General features: G+C 39.4%; 1 protein-coding gene across 1 annotated transcript in view; it reads left to right on the plus strand.

Moving 5' to 3' along the window:
- Positions 1-22,037, plus strand: part of rps6kal (ribosomal protein S6 kinase a, like) — a 28,889-nt gene that overhangs the window by 2,207 nt on the left and 4,645 nt on the right. Inside the window, exons 2-21 of the mRNA XM_072439872.1 lie at positions 2,748-2,807; positions 4,141-4,260; positions 4,338-4,419; positions 4,497-4,577; positions 6,546-6,625; positions 8,326-8,432; positions 9,503-9,540; positions 9,617-9,759; positions 10,446-10,516; positions 10,857-10,945; positions 12,064-12,128; positions 13,473-13,575; positions 14,367-14,491; positions 15,302-15,424; positions 17,643-17,732; positions 17,814-17,972; positions 18,827-18,988; positions 19,619-19,695; positions 20,773-20,890; positions 20,994-21,134. Of these exons, the coding sequence (XP_072295973.1) occupies positions 2,748-2,807; positions 4,141-4,260; positions 4,338-4,419; positions 4,497-4,577; positions 6,546-6,625; positions 8,326-8,432; positions 9,503-9,540; positions 9,617-9,759; positions 10,446-10,516; positions 10,857-10,945; positions 12,064-12,128; positions 13,473-13,575; positions 14,367-14,491; positions 15,302-15,424; positions 17,643-17,732; positions 17,814-17,972; positions 18,827-18,988; positions 19,619-19,695; positions 20,773-20,890; positions 20,994-21,134 (2,034 nt within the window). The remainder of the gene's footprint in view (positions 1-2,747; positions 2,808-4,140; positions 4,261-4,337; positions 4,420-4,496; positions 4,578-6,545; positions 6,626-8,325; positions 8,433-9,502; positions 9,541-9,616; positions 9,760-10,445; positions 10,517-10,856; positions 10,946-12,063; positions 12,129-13,472; positions 13,576-14,366; positions 14,492-15,301; positions 15,425-17,642; positions 17,733-17,813; positions 17,973-18,826; positions 18,989-19,618; positions 19,696-20,772; positions 20,891-20,993; positions 21,135-22,037) is intronic.

Here is a 22,037-nt window from a genome sequence, read left to right on the forward strand (position 1 = left end):
ATTTATATATATATATATATATATATATATTTATTTTTTTATTTATATAATTAGTGACGCGATACTGTATTGTGATACTTTTATACAGCATACATTACTGAGGGACACGAATATACTGCATTGAGTCTGAGTCTGGAGAACTGAAAAAGTGACAACTGTGTTTTGATATCTGGAATATTGTGTGACATAATATAGCGTTTTGTTATTCAACATAATGAAAACATACATTTAAAACTTTTTGGGATATGTATTGAGTCATGATACATACTGTGGACTCTTAATCATAATAAATTAATATTGTATCATGAAGCACTTGGCAATCCTAAGCGCTACAGGCTACTATGAAGCATCAGTGTTCTGAATATAATGTTGATAATAATATAATGCAAAATTAATATCCAAAAGAAAGATAATATTTTGAACCTGATTGTTTGTATCGAGATAATCTTTTAAGTGTTTTGATCAAACCAAACAAACGCATGACAGGCATAAAGAAAGTGTCAGGATCAGCTATTAAATCGCCTCTAAAACTAGTATTGATACTCTATTCTCATTTCAACAGATCTATTATAGTGCTACCCAAAACGCTATTGAGTATCAAGCCTCTTCCTTAGTTTGGAAATGGAGTATGAGATTTTAATATTGACAATAAAAGATATACTGGTAGTATTTTTATATTTAAGTATTTAAGTTATCTTTCTCTACTGTTCAACCACACCTTTTAAAATCTGTACCAGCCGCATGCTCATGACTTGCCCCCGCCTCAATTAAACAGTCCTATAGATTGTTTTAATGTGATCTGCAGTGATTACCGGGTAGAAGCGGTGACGTGGTTGACCGGCCTGTTCTGCGTGAGTGTGTGTGTGCGTATGTGTACGTGTGTGTGCGTGTGTGTGCGTGTTCGGTGTGGGCCTGCGTAGTGCTATGACTCATCCCCCTCTTCACACACTTGATGGAATTCAACACACACACAAACACATTGGACTGAATGCATCAAGAAGCTTCAGGGGGGGAAAAAAGATGAAACATGGAGAGTGGGCTTATAGTGCAATGTCCTTTTTAGATGAGAGTTTTTCTTACAAGAAGTACATGTATTGTTGTGCATTATAGCAAGTCGACAGTCGGATCATATTTTTTGCATCAGTAATGGGCAAAAATGTGCGGGGAAACCTGCTGTGGTCGACAAAGGCAAGCCATTGATTAGTCTAATAAAAGTGAGAAAACGCATCCCAATATCAGATCAAACATAAAATATCTGACACAAACCAGTCACAAAACTACAAGTTCACAGGATTTAATAAAAAGAACAATTATTTATACAGAAACGTTCAAGGTTTCTACATGTAAACAAACAAAAAATGGCAGCATAAACTCCCAAATCACTCCTAAATCACTATAGCCTTGACTAATTCACTGTAGTCGACTAATTCAAATGTTTGTTGACCTTGGATACCGTCGACCGATAAATCGACTAAGCAATTAAAGAGAAAAACTAAAGACCTACAGTACGTGCCTACTTATATTAGTTGCATGAATATAAACAAGACAAACGTTCATCAGGGCATTTGCATACAAAAAAAACTGTATTTTTCTGAACTCCGCTCCAGCCCACATGATTTTACTGACGAGAGGATCATTGATGATGACTTGCACAGCTGTATTCGTGACTCAGTATTTGTCACAATATTACACGCGTACAGAATAATGACTTTATGCCCTCGTTTGAAAGTTTACACCTGAATGTTTTTATCTGATCTCATCTCGGCTTTGTTGCTTGTTATGCAAAAATGATTGTCTTCGTTATTTAAATCTAGCTTTATTGTCTAAATCACAATTACGGTGCAGTGCGACTAGTCAGCGGTTGTTTCTATTGTACATGGAGACTTTTTTTTTTTTTTACATTATCGACCAATATATGGTGACTGAAGGCTTCTAGATGGAGAATATTCACAAAAGAAAGTGTATCATTGATGAAAACCAGAAAGTCCTATTCTTTTTTTGACATTTCGATTTAATAACGCCACTTTCATTGTTATAAAAAGGTCAAAATATGACTGTGATTATTTCATTACAGTCAACTAGTCACGATTAGTCAAGTAAATGTCACAATCCTAGTGTACTGTAGCCATATTACCCACTTCTAATCGTTTCTAAAAGTGCTCCCTGAGGTCTCCCGATCCCTTTGAGACGATGATGTAAGAGCATAAGAGCTTTCGAAACAAGTCGTGAATGTGCTCGCCCAAAAGCGACGTGAAGCATGTGGTAATTTCCCCCCGGTAAATGGCACTTTGAGACCCATGTACGTGGCAGAATGGCCGAAGAACCAGGTCGGAGTTATTTCTCATGAGATCGAATGCTGACTGCAGCTCTTCACCCACAGCCAGTCAGACATGTTGTTTTTGCTCCAGCCAGGGATTAAGCTAGAATGCTAATAGTGAGGGGCTTTTATAGAGGCGGGATGAGTGCCGGACAGCTGGACGTGGCTTCAACTATGGACTCCATACTGTTTGACAACAAATAGAGCCGGAGTAGTGCGGCGAAGAGGAGAAGGCGCCTTGTTGTTTTTGTTTTTTTTTGTACTCGTGACTCATCGAATTCATCTGTTGATTTGCTCCACCGTGCATGTGGGCGGGTGACAGCTGAAAGTCCCGGGCTCGTTTTTGAGTGCATTCCTCGCGCTTTGCTGTGAAATGCTTACTTGTTTGTGGGATTAAACTCCTGTGACTGAATTCTGGCTCCGCACACAGGTCAATGGACATCAGATCATGGACGAGCCCATGGAGGAGGGAGAGTCTTTCACGCACTGTGTAAGTCCACGTCACTTTGTTCAGCAAATGTCTTGTCTCGTGTCTCGTCGGGACGTGTGCTCGACCCGGAGTCGCCGGAAATGTACTTTAGACAATGAGTTATAGAAGGAAAAAATAGCGGTTTGAATGATTTTCCATGTAAGATAGTATTTGGTATTGTGATATTGTTAAGTCAAAATGTTCAATTATAAGCTCTTTTTTTTTTAGATAATACCACGATTTTGCGATAATCGATATATTGCTCACGATATGCTACAATATATATATATATATATATATATATATATATATATATATATATTATAACTTTTTTTCTTTTTTGAAATCCCAATACATTTTAACAACATTTTTCTTTGTTAAACCGCAACCTGCACAAGCTCAAAATGAAATGCACACAGTTGTGCGGTCACAAAATAATTTGTGAAGGGAACAAGCGGTAGAAAATGAATGGATGGATACCAAAAATGACTCGTGGCTAATATATCGATACAGCAGCCCACGATATCGATACTGTATCACCAAATTTAGTATCACGATATTTAGATATTTTGGCACACCCCTATAACAGACCATGATCCTTTCACTGCACTTGAAGAAATAGCTGATATTCTTTGAAATATGACGGTGATAATTTGCACCAAATTCTTAATAATAAAATAAATAAAAAATTGTACCGTGAGATATAAATCGTGATGAGATTTGGATATTGCTGCAGCCCGAGTATTTGGCAATTATTTACGCAAAACCTCCTTATTTATAATGTACACAATGTAATCTGTCAAACTTTAAATAATACCCATATTCAAGAAGTTCCAAAAATGGGGTGTTACTTTTCTAAATGTATCGTCTTTGAAGCAACACAAATGTTCATAAAGATTTCATATCGTCAACCTCAGAATCTGTTTTATTCCCATTGTCCGTGTACTAAAAACCAGAAACTTAATTTGATGATAGGAGCAAAATAAAATAAAGAATAATTGTATATTTGGAAAATGAATTCTGTCTTCCACCAAAACATGTCAGATACATGAACTTTTAACTTTTTTAATTTGAAAAAATCTAAACGTATTAAAAGAAAGACTTATAGTAATAGACTGTTAAAATAAGGCATGCAAAAATAAGTGTTTGATTAAAATGGACTCGAATATAAAGCATATACGTAGAGCTTTTGTCAACGATAGACTTACTGACACAGGGAAGGGAACAAAAGTACTTTAATGACTGTGTTACTTAAGTAGACCTAAGCTTTCTTCCAAAAGTAAGTGTAACTGAGCATGATCCACCTCTAACCTTGTCTTGAATGTGTTTGTTCTGTTTCCTGGGCTTTGTGCAGGACGATGAGGGCGCGTACAAGGAGATTCAGATCACCCATCATGTGAAAGAAGGCTGCGAAAAAGCGGATCCATCTCAATTTGAACTTCTCAAAGTCCTTGGCCAGGGCTCCTTTGGAAAGGTCAGACAAGTGCACTCCAAACCAAAGTGTACTGTCCTTTTTGAACTCGTAAACTGATACACATTTGGTCCTGGCAGGTGTTTCTTGTCAGGAAGCTCATAGGTCCAGATGCTGGTCAATTATATGCAATGAAAGTTTTAAAAAAGGCATCATTGAAAGGTAATGCAGGTTTGCTTTTGGCTTTATGTTTCTACTGGCTTTTTTGTTTGACATTCTCCTCCTGTTTGTCTCCACAGTCAGGGATAGAGTTCGCACTAAAATGGAAAGAGACATTTTAGTGGAGGTCAATCATCCCTTCATTGTGAAGTTGCACTACGGTAAGACGACTATTATTGTTTAGTGTCGACAGATTTCTTCAGCAGAGACAAAACGCTGAAGTCAATGTTGTAGCGTAGCGGTTCAAAACGACTTAATTTAGGTCCAAACTGTTAAGTTAATCAAGACTCTAAATGCACTTTGAGTAGTATTAGTTATGCATATGCTTTATACTTTTACTTAAGTACACATTGAGTGTTTGGGTAAATTAATAAAGCAATGGGAAACTATTTAAAACTTATTTTTAAACACACTATCACTTCCAGGCATCATTTTTCATCCGTTTTAATGACCAAATTCGTATGTTTTAGTGCTGTGGTCCTCTTCACCTCTTCAGTTCTTGTGTTTACTTCATTTAGAGTACATTTTATTCACATTTATACTCTTCCTTGCGTAATTTATTCCTGAAAACTACAGTGGCAATGGTGTCTTCCTGCTTTAGCCCCACTTTCGACCTGGAATGGTCCTGTTAAAGACCTGGTTTCAGATCTGGCGGTTCTCGGGAAGCCACATCTTTTCTTTTGTGCTACTTGCCCGGTGTGAAACGTTGTGAGAAGCACTCGTATATTCTAGAATGTGCAGTGTTGGCTTTGGGAACCGTATAAACTATAAACAACCTGTATTGATCCACCAGGGAAATAAGTTGAAGTGTTCTGTTTAGCATCTCAGTGTTAAAACGATCTACATCTAACTCCACGTTGCTAAGCTGCAATGCAAATCAGCCGCCTCTAGTAGAAGTGAGGGCCTTTGTGATCGTATGCTCCCCATGGCATTACCCTTTTTACCTAATCGGGGCTGAAACGGGCACAAAACGATACACGAGGAATGGTATTGTATACTTGGCTTACTTGTGATTTATTTGTCAAATATAACCGCTAAATGCGTTTTATTAAAAGAACCGAAGTTTGTTTTTATCGCTGGATATGTTTTGTGACTCACTTAAAAGCATAACGGTTTTAGTTTGTGTTGTAATGGCTGTTTTGGGAGATAGAAAGTGTTAGGAGAGTGTTATTACACATGGTAAACTTTAAGTGAAATGGTCGGCAAAATGCACGCCAACAATGAAATGCCTGTACCGAACTTCCTCTAGTTCAAGTACATTATACAGTATCTTGTATTAGTGACTATTTGTGAATGAGCAATGAGAGACAAAGGTAAACTACTCCCTGTGTCTATCCCAGGTAGTGTTTTCTCTATCCCGGGGAGTGTTTTCTCTATCCCGGGGAGTGTTTTCTCTATCCCGGGGAGTGTTTTCTCTATCCCGGGGAGTGTTTTCTCTATCCCGGGGAGTGTTTTCTCTATCCCGGGGACTGTTTTCTCTATCCCGGGGAGTGTTTTCTCTATCCCGGGGAGTGTTTTCTCTATCCCGGGGAGTGTTTTCTCTATCCCGGGTAGTGTTTTCTCTATCCCGGGTAGTGTTTTCTCTATCCCGGGTAGTGTTTTCTCTATCCCGGGTAGTGTTTTCTCTATCCCGGGGAGTGTTTTCTCTATCCCGGGTAGTACTTTCTCTATCCCGGGGAGTGTTTTCTCTATCCCGGGTAGTACTTTCTCTATCCCGGGTAGTACTTTCTCTATCCCGGGGAGTGTTTTCTCAACGTCAGAGTGGTAGACGGGACCAAGTCATTCTGAAACATCCACTAAACGGTTAAAAATGCCGGTACCAGGCCTTTTCACACAACATAATGTCTCTCAAGTAGCTCTTTTGCAACTAATTTGGACCAGGCACAATATTTAAACAGAGAAAATCCCCTCAGCATCACTGGACGCCTCTTTAAAAGGGGCCATTAACATTATTTGTGCTCTATCCGGATTCCCCCAAAAGCGCCGCGTGCAATTACGCCAAAGCGGCGCCGAGCGTTTGACGGCTCTAATTTGTTTGGCCGGCACACACAATTGACCTACATGTTTCCGCTTCTAATCGAGCCGCGAAGGTGCCTCCGCTCACTCCGTCTTGTGTTTTTCCTCCGCAGCCTTTCAGACAGAAGGGAAACTGTATCTAATACTGGACTTTCTCAGGGGAGGGGATGTATTCACTCGCTTATCCAAAGAGGTAAGAGGACCTTCTGCTTCTCACATCGACTTGTCATTGTTTCAAAACCCCAAGTGTGGACTCAGCATATGTCGCGCAGTTTTAAAAGCGAGCCCCGCGGACCTGCTCATCTGACAGCTACAAATGAAACGGGTGTGAAGGGAATTCTGCCAAGATATTAGTCGCTTCTTTTCCAAAATGTTTTCTTACAGTCTCATCCGTTTGTTGTTGTTTTTTGAAGCGCTCTTACTGGTTTAAAAAAGGAGCTACAGTCACAAACGGGTCTGCGTTGGGAGTTGCCAATGACTTAATTTGCCAAAAAAAGGAAGCTAAAGATGTCAAGATGATGAGGTTAATCGATAATCGCGGTTATGCCGGTCACAATGTAATCTTACAAAAAAATACAATTGTGACCGAGTTTGGAAGCAAAAATACATTATATAAGTTCAATCCATATAAAAAAGCTTTGATATTTAGATTATGTTAACTTGCATATTATTATAAGTGTCATTTTAACTCATTGACTTTATCATTCAGAAAGTTTTGATTTTGTAAAGCTGGTCAGATGAGAGGAATTGTTAGTTATTAGATGAGAGTTATTAGTGTCGATGGGAGAAAATGAAGTATTTTACTGTTGGTTTTGGCACCAATAATGAGACATCAATACTTACGATGCTTACACTTGTACGACGCGTACAAGTGTTTCTCCTTCTCAGTTTATGGACAGGCTCATGTTCAGCGCCGCTTCATGATTGGTGCTGGAGCTGGGCTTTAGTGACCTAAAGAGAGACGACGCAGAGGGTTAAACGCGCTGGATTTCAGCTTTGAAAACTGGCAACGCAAATGACTGTCAGGGCTTTCCCAACGTTCACCAGCCTTTTCTCACCATTTAGTAACATTTAGAGTTTTAAATTTAAACTGTATTTTTTTTTACGTTAAGGCTAGGCAAGTTTATTTGTAGAGCACAATTCGTAATCAAGGCAATTCAACAAGAAAAAAATGCATTAAAATCACACAAAGACATGGCAGAAATCACAAAATCTTCATTAAATTGAACAATTTTAAGTCCTGCTTTAGATAATTTAGAGCATTCTACCTGGTCTTTCTGTTTTAATCAAAGTTTTGTTTTTGATATTTTACTTTATAGGCCAGTTTAGATATTGTTCTTAAGATAGACCCTGGTGTAATTACATCTTAAATCGTTTGTTTTGACTTTCTTTAATCCTTTTTTGGCCAAATTTCATCCATTCGAACTGTAATTGAAATATGAAACATTCTCCGCACAAATATAGATGTTAATGGCACGTCGGCATCTCATTTTTTAAAGAAATACAGACGTCAAACTCATTCATCACCTTGAATGACGCCTCCTCATTCATTTGATTGAAACCTTGCGCTCGTGTCGTAGATCCGCACTGGATTGTCAGATACAGGCCCAGATCGGCGCCTTAACGCTCTTGGGGGTGGATTGAGCAACGTGTGATTGTTCTGCTGACAGACCCCGTGTAGAAGGCGTGTCTGACAAAACCAAAGCGATGGCTGCCGGCAATGTCGAGTCAACACCTTTTTGAGTCGCGAAAGCGTTTCCAAGCGTCGTGACAAAGATAATGCTCTGTCTTGTCTTTAAGCGACGGGCGTTTTTGATGCTCGACGTGTCTGCCGCTGCTGTGTATTCCGGCGTGTCTGGAGTTCAGAGAGTAAAATTGTCCAGTTTTTATCAGGTTATGTTTACAGAAGAAGATGTGAAATTCTACCTTGCAGAGCTGGCCCTGGCCCTCGACCACCTGCACGATCTGGGCATAGTTTACAGAGACCTCAAGCCAGAGAAGTATGAAACGTTTCCCTTTTGCGCCTTTTTAAGAACATCTGCTTTACGTTTCCTGTCAGTGTTTGGACTCTTACGTTTGATATCGGCAATCGCACACACGTCTAGATAAACCGCAAGATTATCGTTCTTATAGCATGAAAATAATGCCGATTAAGAATTAGAATAAACATAATAATAAGTCTAATTTTAGTCCTATAACAACAATGGTGCAAAAAGTAACACGTTTATTTGTAGAGCACAATTCCAAAGTTCTTTACAGAAGAAAAGGTGCATTTAAATCACAATGCAAACAAATACAAACATAAATAATAATTGTAAAGAAAACGAGTTCAGAGCTACTTTTTAAGCAGTTTTAAATCCATATATTTATTAAGGAAATGACCGCAATGTGCATTGTTGGCCAGAAAAAAATAATGAATAATACTCATTTTTTACACACACAAAAAGAACTTGAGAACAGTGTGTAAATTCCTCCAGCTCGCATTGATTTGCATAAATTTAACTTTTTATGCGAGTTGTTGTGTTTTCCGACTCTCCAGACGTAGGACCTGCACAATTGTACCCTGACATTTTCCCAGTTATCAGGATGTTTTGGGAGACGATTCTTCCATTAGATATTGGATTGAACAATGTTTTACTTCTTTCAATGCACGCAAAGGCAAACTATCATTTACTCTGGCCTCAAACTTGATATTGCTTGAAACATTTCTCACCAGGACGAATGAGGATTTACACTGACTTGCTCTTGCAAATACATTATGATTTTGAGAATCTATTCCAATTAATGAGTAAAAATATGTTTACATTTTCTGACCAGATTTTAACAGAAAACTTTGGAACAAGATGATCAACACTTAAAAGAACATGCAAAAGACAAACAATATCATGTTCTATTGACTGTACAAACACTGCCTCTGTTCTGACTCTGCTCAGGGGAAATAAAAACATTTTATCATTTAAGATCACACATATTAAAACCACATGCACCTTCGCTTTGCACAATCTCGTAGTCTTAACGTTTACGACAGGCAGAGACATGTTTAACTCCTCCTTTTGCTCTCGATTTGCAGCATCTTACTCGATGAAGCTGGACACATAAAGTTAACAGGTGCGTTTGGTTCACGACATGTTGCGCTCAAAACTGCGAATGATAAACCTAACCCTGTTCCTCTCGCTCGTCACAGACTTTGGTTTGAGTAAAGAGTCCGTGGACGCTGATAAAAAGGCCTATTCTTTCTGTGGTACTGTGGAGTATATGGCCCCTGAGGTGGTCAACAGGAGAGGACACACACAGAGCGCAGACTGGTGGTCACTGGGAGTACTCATGGTATTTACACTGCAGATTCATTCAGTTTGTACGGTTTAGGGACAAACCATAAGACTGCACGTGTTCTCACTGTTGTAGGATTGTAGTTTGACAGATATCGCTGTGAAAATGATTGTTTAAAGTGAGTTGGGCTGCTCTTTTAATCACATTTTAACAGAATCAATGTCTAATCATTTCAAATTGTAAATAGTCAGCTTGAATTTTTGTAATTTTGATTTGATAGTTTAAGTGTCTTATAGCCAATCCTGTGGCAGTAAAACTATGTGGTTTAGAGCTTAGACAGTGGAGGAATAAATGAGACTATATCGTGTTTATGTTCATCAAATTTAAATTGAAAGCCACATTTATAACGTGATGGATTAATATGAGAAAAAAATCTTGATGATTTAGTAAAATCAAGAGTTTATTCTCATTGCCAGTAATTTGGTGCAACACAAAACAAACAATAGTAAAAAAATAAATTAAATCAATGATGACGAATAAAGGCAGGCAAAAAATAATAAAAATCTATGCACTTCACAATTTGGCCTTTTTGTCAATTTCACTGAAACTCCATTTCCTTAAACACATAACTTTTAAGAAAAACAAAGTGAAGACACGCGATCATTTCCATTCACTTTCACGTGTTCTGTGTCAATACAATCGTGCTTACCTGCTTGTTGAATATATATTTTTTTTTTTGGCAGTTTGAGATGTTAACGGGGACATTACCGTTCCAAGGGAAAGACCGCAACGAGACGATGAACATGATTCTCAAGTGAGTCATTTGACACTGAATGCGTTTATCGCAGCAGCAGCAGCAGCAGCAGCAGCAGCAGCAGCAGCAGCAGCAGCAGCAGCAGCAGCAGCAGCAGCAGCAGCAGCAGCAGCAGCAGCAGCAGCAGCAGCAGCAGCAGCAGCAGCAGCAGCAGCAGCAGCAGCAGCAGCAGCAGCAGCAGCAGCAGCAGCAGCAGCAGCAGCAGCAGCAGCAGCAGCAGCAGCAGCAGCAGCAGCAGCAGCAGCAGCAGCAGCAGCAGCAGCAGCAGCAGCAGCAGCAGCAGCAGCAGCAGCAGCAGGAGGACATTAACCAGCGCTGCTCTCTTTTCGCTCTGTTTCAGGGCTAAGCTGGGAATGCCCCAGTTCCTCAGTTTGGAGGCCCAGAGTTTGCTGAGAATGCTGTTCAAACGAAACCCAGCAAATAGATTAGGCAAGTGTTGGAGGAGAAAGGTTGAAATGACGAGAAACGTTGAAATTACCGACTTTGAATCATTGAAACGCACGTCAGTCCATCTCTGTGTCTGTGAAATGTGACGTGTACAGTTCATAGTGCTGAGGGAAACGTGTAAAAGGGGTAAACGGAAGAAAGAGAATGACTAGAAAGACTACAAAGGGTTAATTTAGTCGTATTATTTACAGCCAACACCTTGTGGAAATCCCCGCGCAGTTGCTGATCTTTAACAGTAAAACATAAAAATAATAATTATGGTCAGTAAAGGTTTCATTGGGAAATAATACTGGAATACCTGATTTTCACGCCGCAAAATGAGGAAGTGTTTAAATCACACGGCTTTAGGCGGCAAAGTGAAACGAGATACTGTTAAATCAGCTTTTATTAGACGTATCGACTCGTAGCGGCCTCATTTTGTCACAGCGCTGCGTTTAAAATGTGTGTTCTGGAGGCACAAACGCACAATTTATTAATTTACAAAAAAAGATGTGAAATCCCAGCTTTAAATATGGGATTTTACCAAATGACACATGAGTATGGAGTGATAATTTGCTTTATTAAAAGGACAAAAGAAGTGATAAAAAACAACTTTGATTCAGAATATAGTTGCTCATTCTGTACACACAGCACTACGTAACTTTTCTTGTGGAGGGTTGGCCATCTATTTTGCCCAGAATATATCACGATACGGTATCAAACAAGTTACGGGTCAGATCTGCGGAGAGGCGAGCCCACTCACAGTAATAGTGCTACTTTTGAGCAATAAAAACGCCTTTAATCGAACAAATGCAACATAGATGAGCCTAAGCAAAGTGACATCAGGGAAAGTGACATCAACTTCCCCTGAAAAGTTACATATTGCACCTTTTTAAAGAGTTAAACAGACAAAGAGGAAGAAGTGTTTCATTTTCTTTACACTTGTAGAAATGTTTTGGACCTTTCTGACCAGCTCTTGAGTGTCACTTGTTGCGTTCCCGCTCAGCACGACTCGTTTTGGCGCCCGCTCACGCCAAGAAGACTGAAACGTGTGAAAGCGTCGATCCCGTTTTAAAACAATACAAACCACGACTCACCGGGTTCTCTTTTGTTCCGTTCAGGGGCCGGCCCAGATGGCGTGGAGGAGATCAAACGGCACGCTTTCTTTTCCACCATCGACTGGAACGTAAGCAACAGGACAAAAACACGCCGTCATCTCCCTCCCCCCCTGTAACAACATGTAATCCCGTCCAACTTCTGCTGAGGATTCGCACCTCGCAAAACGCTTTGGCCGCGCTCGCCTGTGGGCACCGGCGTTCCGCGTGGTTCGCCCGGGCGCGGCGCCAGTTCTCTGCGTGCCAGAGTTTAAGAGGCAGTAGGAGGCAGTTGGCTCGAGCGCGCTGGGAAACGGGGCGGGAGAGGGTTAATCTGGGAAACGACCCTCACACACTCGCTCGCATATGTCCCGCACAAAGCGGCTTAATACTGCAAATGTTACACTTAATACTTTTAATTATAGGTCGTATTCTAATCTCCAGAACAGCAGGTTTGATATATCGCCCGCCTGTACTTTTGACAAAAAGTACAGGCGGTTTACTCGTTTCGGCCATAAATGTACCAAAATAAAAGCATTCAAGTCACTGTAGGTGTTGTAATTGTGGTAAAAACAACTGTTCCATACTCTGGCTCCGACATTTTTTTTAAATAAATGCTGTAGGGCAGGGGTGTCCCAATTTTTTTTCACGGAGGGCCACATTTAGAAACTTATACGGAGCAGAGGGCCACAAACGACACGTTAATGTCAAATTGAATCATTCAAAATTTAGCATTTGACATAGTTTTGATTAGCCTCCACACCTTTTAATAAGACTTGGAACATTAATATCAGGTTGGTATAACATCAAAATGCTTGAATGTTTCCAATTTTACGGTAAAAAGTACTACTTTTTGTGGTTTGGACCCATTTAGCAGAAGCCGGAGGGCCAGCAAAAATTGTTCTGAGGGCCACATTTGGCCCCCGGGCCGTTGTTTGGACATGCCTGCTGTAGGGCAATTTAAAAGGTGCTAAAGATGCACTAAAAATATGTACAATAGGCTCCTCCCCTCTGTGACCTGGACTCTCATGAAAGAAAGAGCCTAAGTAAAGCGTAGGGATTTATGTTTAGGACTTTTCTGGTCGAGTTGTGTCTCACGTTTGTCTTTGTTATACTTGGTCACAAAATGATAAGGTTTTGGTCAAGATTGTGGGCACAATTTTCACAGCAAGTAGGTCCCGTGTTCGATTCCCCGGACTGGGTGATGTTTTCCTTGTAGAAAAGTCGCAGTAACATCTTTTCTTTGCGATTAACATTATATTTTTCACTTTTATTGCAAAACAAGCCTTTAGATGTAACATTTATGCCATACAGTTGACCCGTTTTTGCCTTAATCCTTTGAAAAAAAACTCTAATTGTTCTGTTTTTGCGTTTAAACTTGTGTATATTAATTTATCTGTGTCATGTCTTTAATCTGTGTGTTCTGATTGGTGTAGAAACTGTATAGAAGAGAACTGCAGCCTCCGTTCAAGCCGGCGGCGGGGAAACCAGACGACACGTTCTGCTTCGACCCGGAGTTCACGGCAAAAACGCCTAAAGGTAAAAAACGCCTAAAGGTAAAACCGCACCCGATCTGAGACGCGGAGGGCTCTGTTGCTCCAGTCGAGATGTCTCAGATCCCGACGTCAAACGGGCAGCTTTGTTTGCAAGATCAAACCGAAGAACACCAATGTTACATCAATTTGCAGAAGAAAAATAACGCTAACATTAAGAACTGTTGTGTGTGTTAGAGTTCTCTTTTTAGTTACGTCATTTTGTGATGCATTTTTAGTCCTCAAACTCGGTAAATCTTAAAAAACACAATATCGATACAATGGCGTCAGGTTTTTGACTGCATCTCTATCGTTATCTGCTTATTTTGTCGCAGTATTTTATGTCAATTAGTGCTGCAATGATTAAATCGAATTATTGTGACTGTGGAGTGACTAAGTGTTTCGACTGTAAACAAAAATAAAGGTGATCTGGGATGTACAGACTCTAAAACACACCTTTTTTATTACGCTGCGTTATTGAATCGAAATGTCAAAATAGAATGCATGATTTCTGTTTTTCATAAATAACACACTTTATTCGTAAATGTTCTCTATCTAGAAGCGTTCAGTCGCCACATTTCAACCTATTTCTTTCAAAAATTTACATAAAAAGTCTCATTGTACGATAGAAATAATTGTTTGACTGATCGACTTATCAAAAATGATTCGCTGACCACTATGATAATTCGCCGGAGCTCGATGTCCCGTCTTGTAGCCGTGCATGGAAACAAAAGGGCGACTGCGTGTACTTATCTGTTAAACTGCACGACTTCTGACACGTTATTCCTTGCACGTTAGACTCCCCGGGTATTCCTCCCAGCGCCAACGCTCACCAGCTCTTCAAAGGCTTCAGCTTCGTGGCTCCGGTGCCGATGGACGAGAACAAGAGCTCGCCCATGCTCAGCATTTTGCCCATCGTCCAGGTAACGCCACCGTTCACCGGCTAATTATGACGGAGGTGATGGTTATTGTTCAGAAGAGGCTGGTAATTACGGTGAAGTGATGTGGAGCTGAATGGACAGAATTGTGTATATGCATATTAAATGTTATGGACTATAAAGGCAGGTAAGAAATGCTTTTTTACTTAATACAGTTATTGTTTGATTAATTTTTCATAAAGGTATATATTGGCTTTTACAGAACTCTTTCCAATGTCCATGTATTTGGCTTTGTTCATAATATTTTTCAGACGTTTCAGTTCATGCCATGCACACTCAAAACCAGATTATTTTTCCATTTTTTTTTGAGTTAAAAGATGATTAAAGGGATATTCGAGCATCAAAATCATCTAATTTCTTCCGCCAGTTACTCACATCAGATTTTGCGGTTTGCATGTCATTTAAATAATTTTAAAGGCCCAGAAATCAGATAATAATTAGGTTTTGACGTGCAGCCAGTGTTGGTAAACTTTGACAGGCTCTACATGTGATTATTCCTCTTGTAATAGAGGTTTTGTCCCAGTACAATATATTTTAAAAGCAGAACTTTGAGGCGTTTGCTCTGGTTTGAGCCCAGTTTATTCCCGATGTGGATTTGGTTTCATCCTGCTCTTGTCTGCTTTAGTCCTGGTCTAGACTGGGTTTAGTTCAGGCCGGGTTCAGTCCCATTTAGTATTTGTTTGTGCTGCGATCTGATAAAATCCACTAATAATTAAAAACGGGCTCAGTCGATGTCTTCTTTTACTCCTTTTTGCTGTTCAGTCGCTCAGTGTTTCTGTCGCCTTTTTCTTTCAGATGCACGGAGGTGCAGCAAAGTTCTCTGACCTTTACGAGCTGCAAGAAGACATTGGAGTTGGGTCGTATTCGATCTGTAAACGCTGTGTTCACCGTGTCTCCGCCATGGACTACGCTGTGAAGGTAACTACGCAACGTTCAGGCGGCTCTAATCGATTTAACGATATGCAAATGTCATGATTAAGGCAGTATGATATAAAATGAATCACTTTTTTGTTCTTGTCTTGATCAGTTCCTATTTTTGATTATTAAAACACATAAAATGGCTTTCAATATTGCAGATCTTAAAAATCTGTATTGTTTAAGTTTATTTGAAGTAGAGCAGCTTTATAGAAGTGGAAAAGATGCATTCAAATCACAATACAAACAAATGAAACCACTGCTCATTAAACATCATTTAGTAATTTATAACTGAACCAAAGAGAAGAGTGCAGATTGAATCTTTTCAGACATATCCAAAGCTGAACTGTTTTTGTCCTGGATTTGAACATTGTCAGAGCAGAGGCCTGTCTCACATCTTCAGGAAGACTTTAAACTTCCAGATTTTAGCTGCTTGAAACTGGAACTCCATGTTTAACAAGTGCTATTACAATAAAAACAGTCAAATGTTTTCATGCAAAAGTCTGAACTCTTTTACTGACAGAAAACTGGCTTTATAATGCCTGAAGCTGATCATTGATGACTGAATCTTGATTAAAATTGTATTAATTCCCCACTCCTGCCAATCAGTTTCAGAAGGTGAACCTGATCATTAGTGACTAGTGAGGATGTTGCGCAGTAAAATAAGAAATATCACCATTTTATCATTCACAACTATTGACACTATCACAAAACATCAAAATGAATGACGTATCATAAATAGACAGATAAAATAGAACTCTACGTGACTTTTTTTGAGTACAGATTGAACTGAAATGACTCATTTTTGCTGCCCACGATTCTCACAATTATAATGTTTCAGTTCTTGTGACTTGAATAATCCAGATTATCGATTTAACTGAATAATCTCGTCATCCCTTTGTGGCTAGACTTTCGCTATATTACAAAAAACCTTCTTGGTAACTGTACAATAACAATTCTTCTTTCATTTTAGCTTCCATTAAATATGATAATGTGGTTATGTCAGCCGTGTAACATGTTTAAATCATGAGGCGCGCACACTCGGCCCTCTTGTCTTCTGCTGACGTGCGTTTACTGCGTAAGAATAAAGTCTGGTCATGGAAAGGTAACAATGAGCCGCCGAGTAATACCGAGCCCCCGTGATTAACGACATCTCCACATTTGCATACTATACTCAAGTCGTCACTGTCGGAAAACATAATTACGCCAATTACACAGTATTTATAGTGCGACCGCGCAACGTTCTCTGAGGTAAATTGGCCGTCGAGGTGGTCGTTAGCGCCTCGTCTGTTTAAAATCGAGCTTGTTCTTCGGTTAATGAGTTCCTGTAATGACATGACCCTTTTTTCACGTTTATCAGATGACATTGTTGACTTCTGATGAATAATGTGATGCTTCTGAGAAAGTCTTTGTAGGATTTTATGTGGGGAAATACTGAAGTTATGATCCATTAATCCATTAAAAAGATGTTTGTTTACGTTTGTTGTAGTAGTACACAATAGAGCTGGGATTTAGGAAGATATTTGATTGTGATTTTAAAACAAATTGGATTGATTTGAGATGTGTGTTTTGATAATTAGATTGACTGAAATGTGAACTGAAAAAGGATGTATTTCAGAAGATGTTTGTACAGATCTAAACTGCAGGGTTTTAGCCTTTTTTATGCAGAATAAGAGGAGATTTTGTTGTTTTGTGGAGGAAATGATAGCACTTCAAAAACTGATTTTGAGTATAGTTTTATAGTTCTATAATCTTATTTAACTGCTGAGTTAGGGATAGTCTCTGTAAATAGTTAAGGATATTTATCATCTCTACTGAAAGTGTGAGTTTCTTACTTGCGCAAGTGTTAGTTTATTCATTCACATCTCATTAATTCCATTATTTAAATTGCTCTTTTGGAGTGTTCTGAAAAAACAAAGAAACAAAAAACTATTGTAAGAGCTAGACACTGCCATTTTTCTGCAAAAAAGTGTGCTGCCACTCAAATAAAGTTAATAAAAACACTGTCTTACTTGAATCCTAAATATCCCTGACGATGATCAGGATAAAATGATGTAATCTTTACTCCATGTACTAACTATTGTTCAGAAAGGAAGAACCACAGCCTTAAATTGGACTCGTTTGCAGTGGGCAGTTGCTTTTTAGTATCAATAGGGGGCACCGCAGTGGCTTTATGGTACTCCGATGTAATAACACTACATGGATGTTTTGTTCTGAACAGATCATAGACAAAAGTAAAAGAGATCCTTCAGAAGAGATCGAAATCCTGATGCGATACGGGCAGCATCCGAACATCATCACGCTGAAAGACGTACGTACCACTGTGCACGGACATATTTTCACTCTACTTTACGCGCTCCGTTTGTCTCACCTCTGCCCTCGTGTCCCTCAGGTGTACGACGAGGGCAGGTACGTTTACCTGGTGACGGAGCTGATGAAGGGCGGAGAGCTGCTCGACAGAATCCTCCGACAGAAGTTCTTCTCCGAGCGCGAGGCCAGCGCCGTGCTCTACACCATCACCAAGACGGTCGACTACCTCCACTGCCAAGGGGTAACGGGCTTTTCTCACTGCGCCAGCGTAAACCAGGCTGCGGAACGTTTAGCTAACACAGCAAGTACTGACGATCTGATTCAAAACTCATTTGAACGAGTATCGATGCAAAAATAATCACATAAACGGGACCAAATTTTACCTTTGCTGAGCATTTTTAGATTTAAAAAAAATATTATTATAAGGCAACAGGGTTTAGTAAAGAATGGTAGTAAAATAGTATTATATTGTGTTAAAATGTCATTATTACCATTGTGCCAACACAATTTGGATTGAACTTATTCCTTGGTATTAAAATCGATTTTAAAATGTTCATTGTTACTTAATCTATTTTAAGTGCTTTGTTTAAAGAATATACCGTATTTTCCGGACTATAAGTTACACCTTTATTCATAGTTTTGGCCGGTGTGCGACTTATACTTATACTTATATACTTATACTCCAGAGCGACTAATATGTGATATTATTTGTTATTTTCACACTTCACGACTGCATTTCATACTCCAGTGCGACTTAAATATGTTTTTTTCTTCTCTATTATGCATTTTTTGGCTGGTGCGACTTATACTCCAGTGCGACTTATACTTCGGAAAATACGGTATATAAAATTTGAGCCTGTAATTGCTTTAAACAAATCAACCACTGAATAAACACATTTTTTAAAGTGATAAATCCTTTCAAACTCGAACCCGAGTCAGTAACATTTAAAACAACCGTCATTCATTCAGTTTGAAGCTTTGACAGTTTTGTTTCTTTACCACTTTCATATTCAACACTCAATAACTGCAGACTTTTGGCACAAGTGAAGCTAAAGCCGTCCCGGACGTTGAGCTGTGGGTCTGCTGTTTGCGCAGGTCGTCCACAGAGACTTGAAGCCGAGCAACATCCTTTACATGGACGACTCCGGGAATCCCGACTCGATACGAATCTGTGACTTTGGTTTCGCCAAACAGCTCCGGGGAGGAAACGGGCTGCTCCTCACGCCCTGCTACACTGCCAACTTTGTGGCGCCCGAGGTACGGGGAACACTTTCTCCAAAACATCGGATGTGTCAAGAAATATTTGAACTTGTCAGACTCAGGAATGTTGCACTCGGCACGAAAAACGTACTATATTAGGCCGCAGTTATTTTATTACTTGGTTTATGGATTTTTAAATGAAATAAAAAACAGGCGGGCGAAATATAAATATCATTTCAATTTCAAAAGATTTTTTCTTCCGGGTTTTCACGCGCTCTTATCTTTTGACTTAATACCGCTATTTATATTTCATTTAAAGCCATTTTGCATTGACGGCGATACTTTTATTTAAAAAAATATATAATTTATTTTATTTATATTGTAGAAAGCAATAATCTAAGTGCGGCGGATCCGTAAACCAAGTAATAAAAAATCCTATCTTTGGGGTTGAATAATTGCACCGCCTTCTAAGGAAAAAAATGAATTCAGTTGTGTTTTATTTAGAAAAGACGTTGGACTTTGTGACAGTTTTTGTTTCACGTGGACAGGCCCGGTAGTTACACAGATTTGAACCAAAAACGAGGCCGACACGGGTGCAATCTGACGGCAAATTGCATCCTCTGACCCGCCGCATGTGAGCCGTGATGTGAGCCGTGATGTGTAAGTGTGTGGCTCTTGTTTGTGCAGGTACTAATGCGACAGGGTTACGACGCCGCCTGTGACATCTGGAGTTTGGGGGTTTTACTGTACACGATGCTGGCGGGGTAAGAACTCATAATCACACGCACAGTTGTTTGTCCACTGTCGCTCTCACCGTCGTGCTTGTGTTTTATTTTCTTCTAAACTGTCCTTTTTATTTCTGCATCCATACATCACTTTGGCCTCCTGTTTCCTGCAGTTCTGTTCTGATTTCAGTTTAATTTCATCACACAGAAGTACATATGTTTTGTGTGACTAAAACGGACAGATTCAAAATGCCTGTGTGCCCAAAAAATGCATTCATTTATATTACACTTTTAAGCATTGAAGGAATTACTATTACATCTTTTGACTGTGATTATGTTGACTTATTCATTTATGAGTATGTTATAGAAGATTGTTGTGAATTTATTTTGTCAAAAGCCAGAAAAGAGCTTAAATGTGTGACCGGTTTGTATGATTTTCCAATTTTGACTTAATTTGCTGTATTTATAACTATTGTAAATATAAATGATAGTTTTACACCAATCAAGCAGCTGTTTGTGGAGAAAAAGCTGAAAGTCTATGCATAATTTACACAAAAGAAACATTTTTGACCCGAAACAATAATTCAACAAAATAAAGCTGCTTTCATATTGTTTAATTTGTCAAGTTTTGTCCCAGTGGTTGCAAGCTAATTTCCTTGTGTTATGTCATCAATTACAAACAAGAAGTACAATCTTTTATCAATTATAAACCTAAAATAAAAAATGAGCTCATCTGGGATAAACAAACTCCTTTTTTAGTCTTTAGTCAAGTATTTTTAAACCACTTCTGGGACACCTTTTTATAGCCACTTTACCTCCTTTTGTACAAACCATCTTTATCAATTCTCTCCATCTCCACATTAATCATTCTGTTGTAACCATCTGACTCAATGCTATATTCTATCAAGAAAATGATGTTGTTCCCATAATGCCACTGTCTTTAAGCTGTTGTAGGTGAAAAACAGTGCATTTTAAAATTGTTTGCATCAGTCCAAAGTTATTCCAAACTTTCCCAACGCGTTCCGAGCCGATACATATCCGTGCCAAACTGTCTGCGCACTGGTTCCATGTTTTATTCTCCCTTTTTAAAAGCTTTTCCCCGTCCGCTCTCACCAGGTACACGCCGTTTGCCAATGGGCCGAATGACACGCCAGAGGAGATCTTACTCCGAATAGGATCTGGCAAGTTTTCTTTGACCGGGGGCAACTGGGACACCGTCTCGGACTCGTCGAAGGTGAGGAAAACACCGTGTGGCGTTGTCATTGTTCAGTCAGCGTTGGTCCTGAAAGCCCTTCGTTCCTTTGCCCCCCCTGCCCCTGCCCCGCCCCTCCGTCCAGGACCTTCTGTCGCACATGCTGCACGTGGACCCTCACCAGCGCTACACGGCCGAGCAGGTGCTGAAGCATTCCTGGATCACCTGCCGAGACGCGTTACCGCACTTCCAGCTCACCAGACACGACGCGCCGCATTTAGTCAAGGTCAGAACCATCTTTTTAAATGATTCAGTTCGATGGATGTCTTACCTCAAGCGGCCACAAGAGGGCGGCTGCTTCACGTTTACTCTCCCATTGAATTGTGCTCTCCCATTGATGAGATGAAATGCTCTTTAAGTTTAGACATGTCAGGGTTTTTGGTCTGCCCACTTAAATATACTTTTTACTACATTGTAACCGTGATTTGTTAAACACTTAAACTATTTGCAGTCAACACGATCTGACGACAACAAAACATTGGGTATGTTAACGTGCTCACCAACGATCTAATCTGATTTCTGGAGTGATCAGATTATTGAAATGCCTTCTGAACCGTTAAATCTGATTTTCTTTCTGATTGTTCGCATTGTGCAGGTTTTGACAAGGAAAAATATGCGTAAAAAACATTGTACTTCGTCCTCCAAACACAAGGGTTACTCTGAAAATCCAATACTTTACCGACACATGTCACCCGGTGTTATTAACATATTATTCTCTTAATGGAATATAAATGCATGAAATATCAGATTCATTATTGGGTGGTTTGATTGTTCTGCTCTCTCAAAAACTCCACTTATTTTAAAACGAAACTCAAAGCAAACTGTAATTTAGTATTTTGAATATGAATACTTTACTCCATATGAATACACAATAGTAATACATTTGTAGATGTGGTAGACACTGACACAAGTGATCTATTTTATGATTCAATACCATTTTTATGATATTAATTTATTGCCCCTACTGATTAAAAAAAGCACTTATTACAGATTGAATATAGTTGTATATTTATGACAGACGTGAAGTAAAATTTGTGTCGCCCATTCTTTGTTCAGCTCGTTTTAAAAAATTAGACCACCTGTCGTCTCTAATGGGAAACACTGGCATATACTAACAAAAGAAAACAAA

Source organism: Eucyclogobius newberryi, unplaced genomic scaffold, assembly GCF_026437365.1.
Source record: "Eucyclogobius newberryi isolate DKJ021-1_F unplaced genomic scaffold, fEucNew1.0.hap1 SCAF_11, whole genome shotgun sequence".
NCBI classification, from domain to species: Eukaryota; Metazoa; Chordata; class Actinopteri; order Gobiiformes; family Gobiidae; genus Eucyclogobius; species Eucyclogobius newberryi.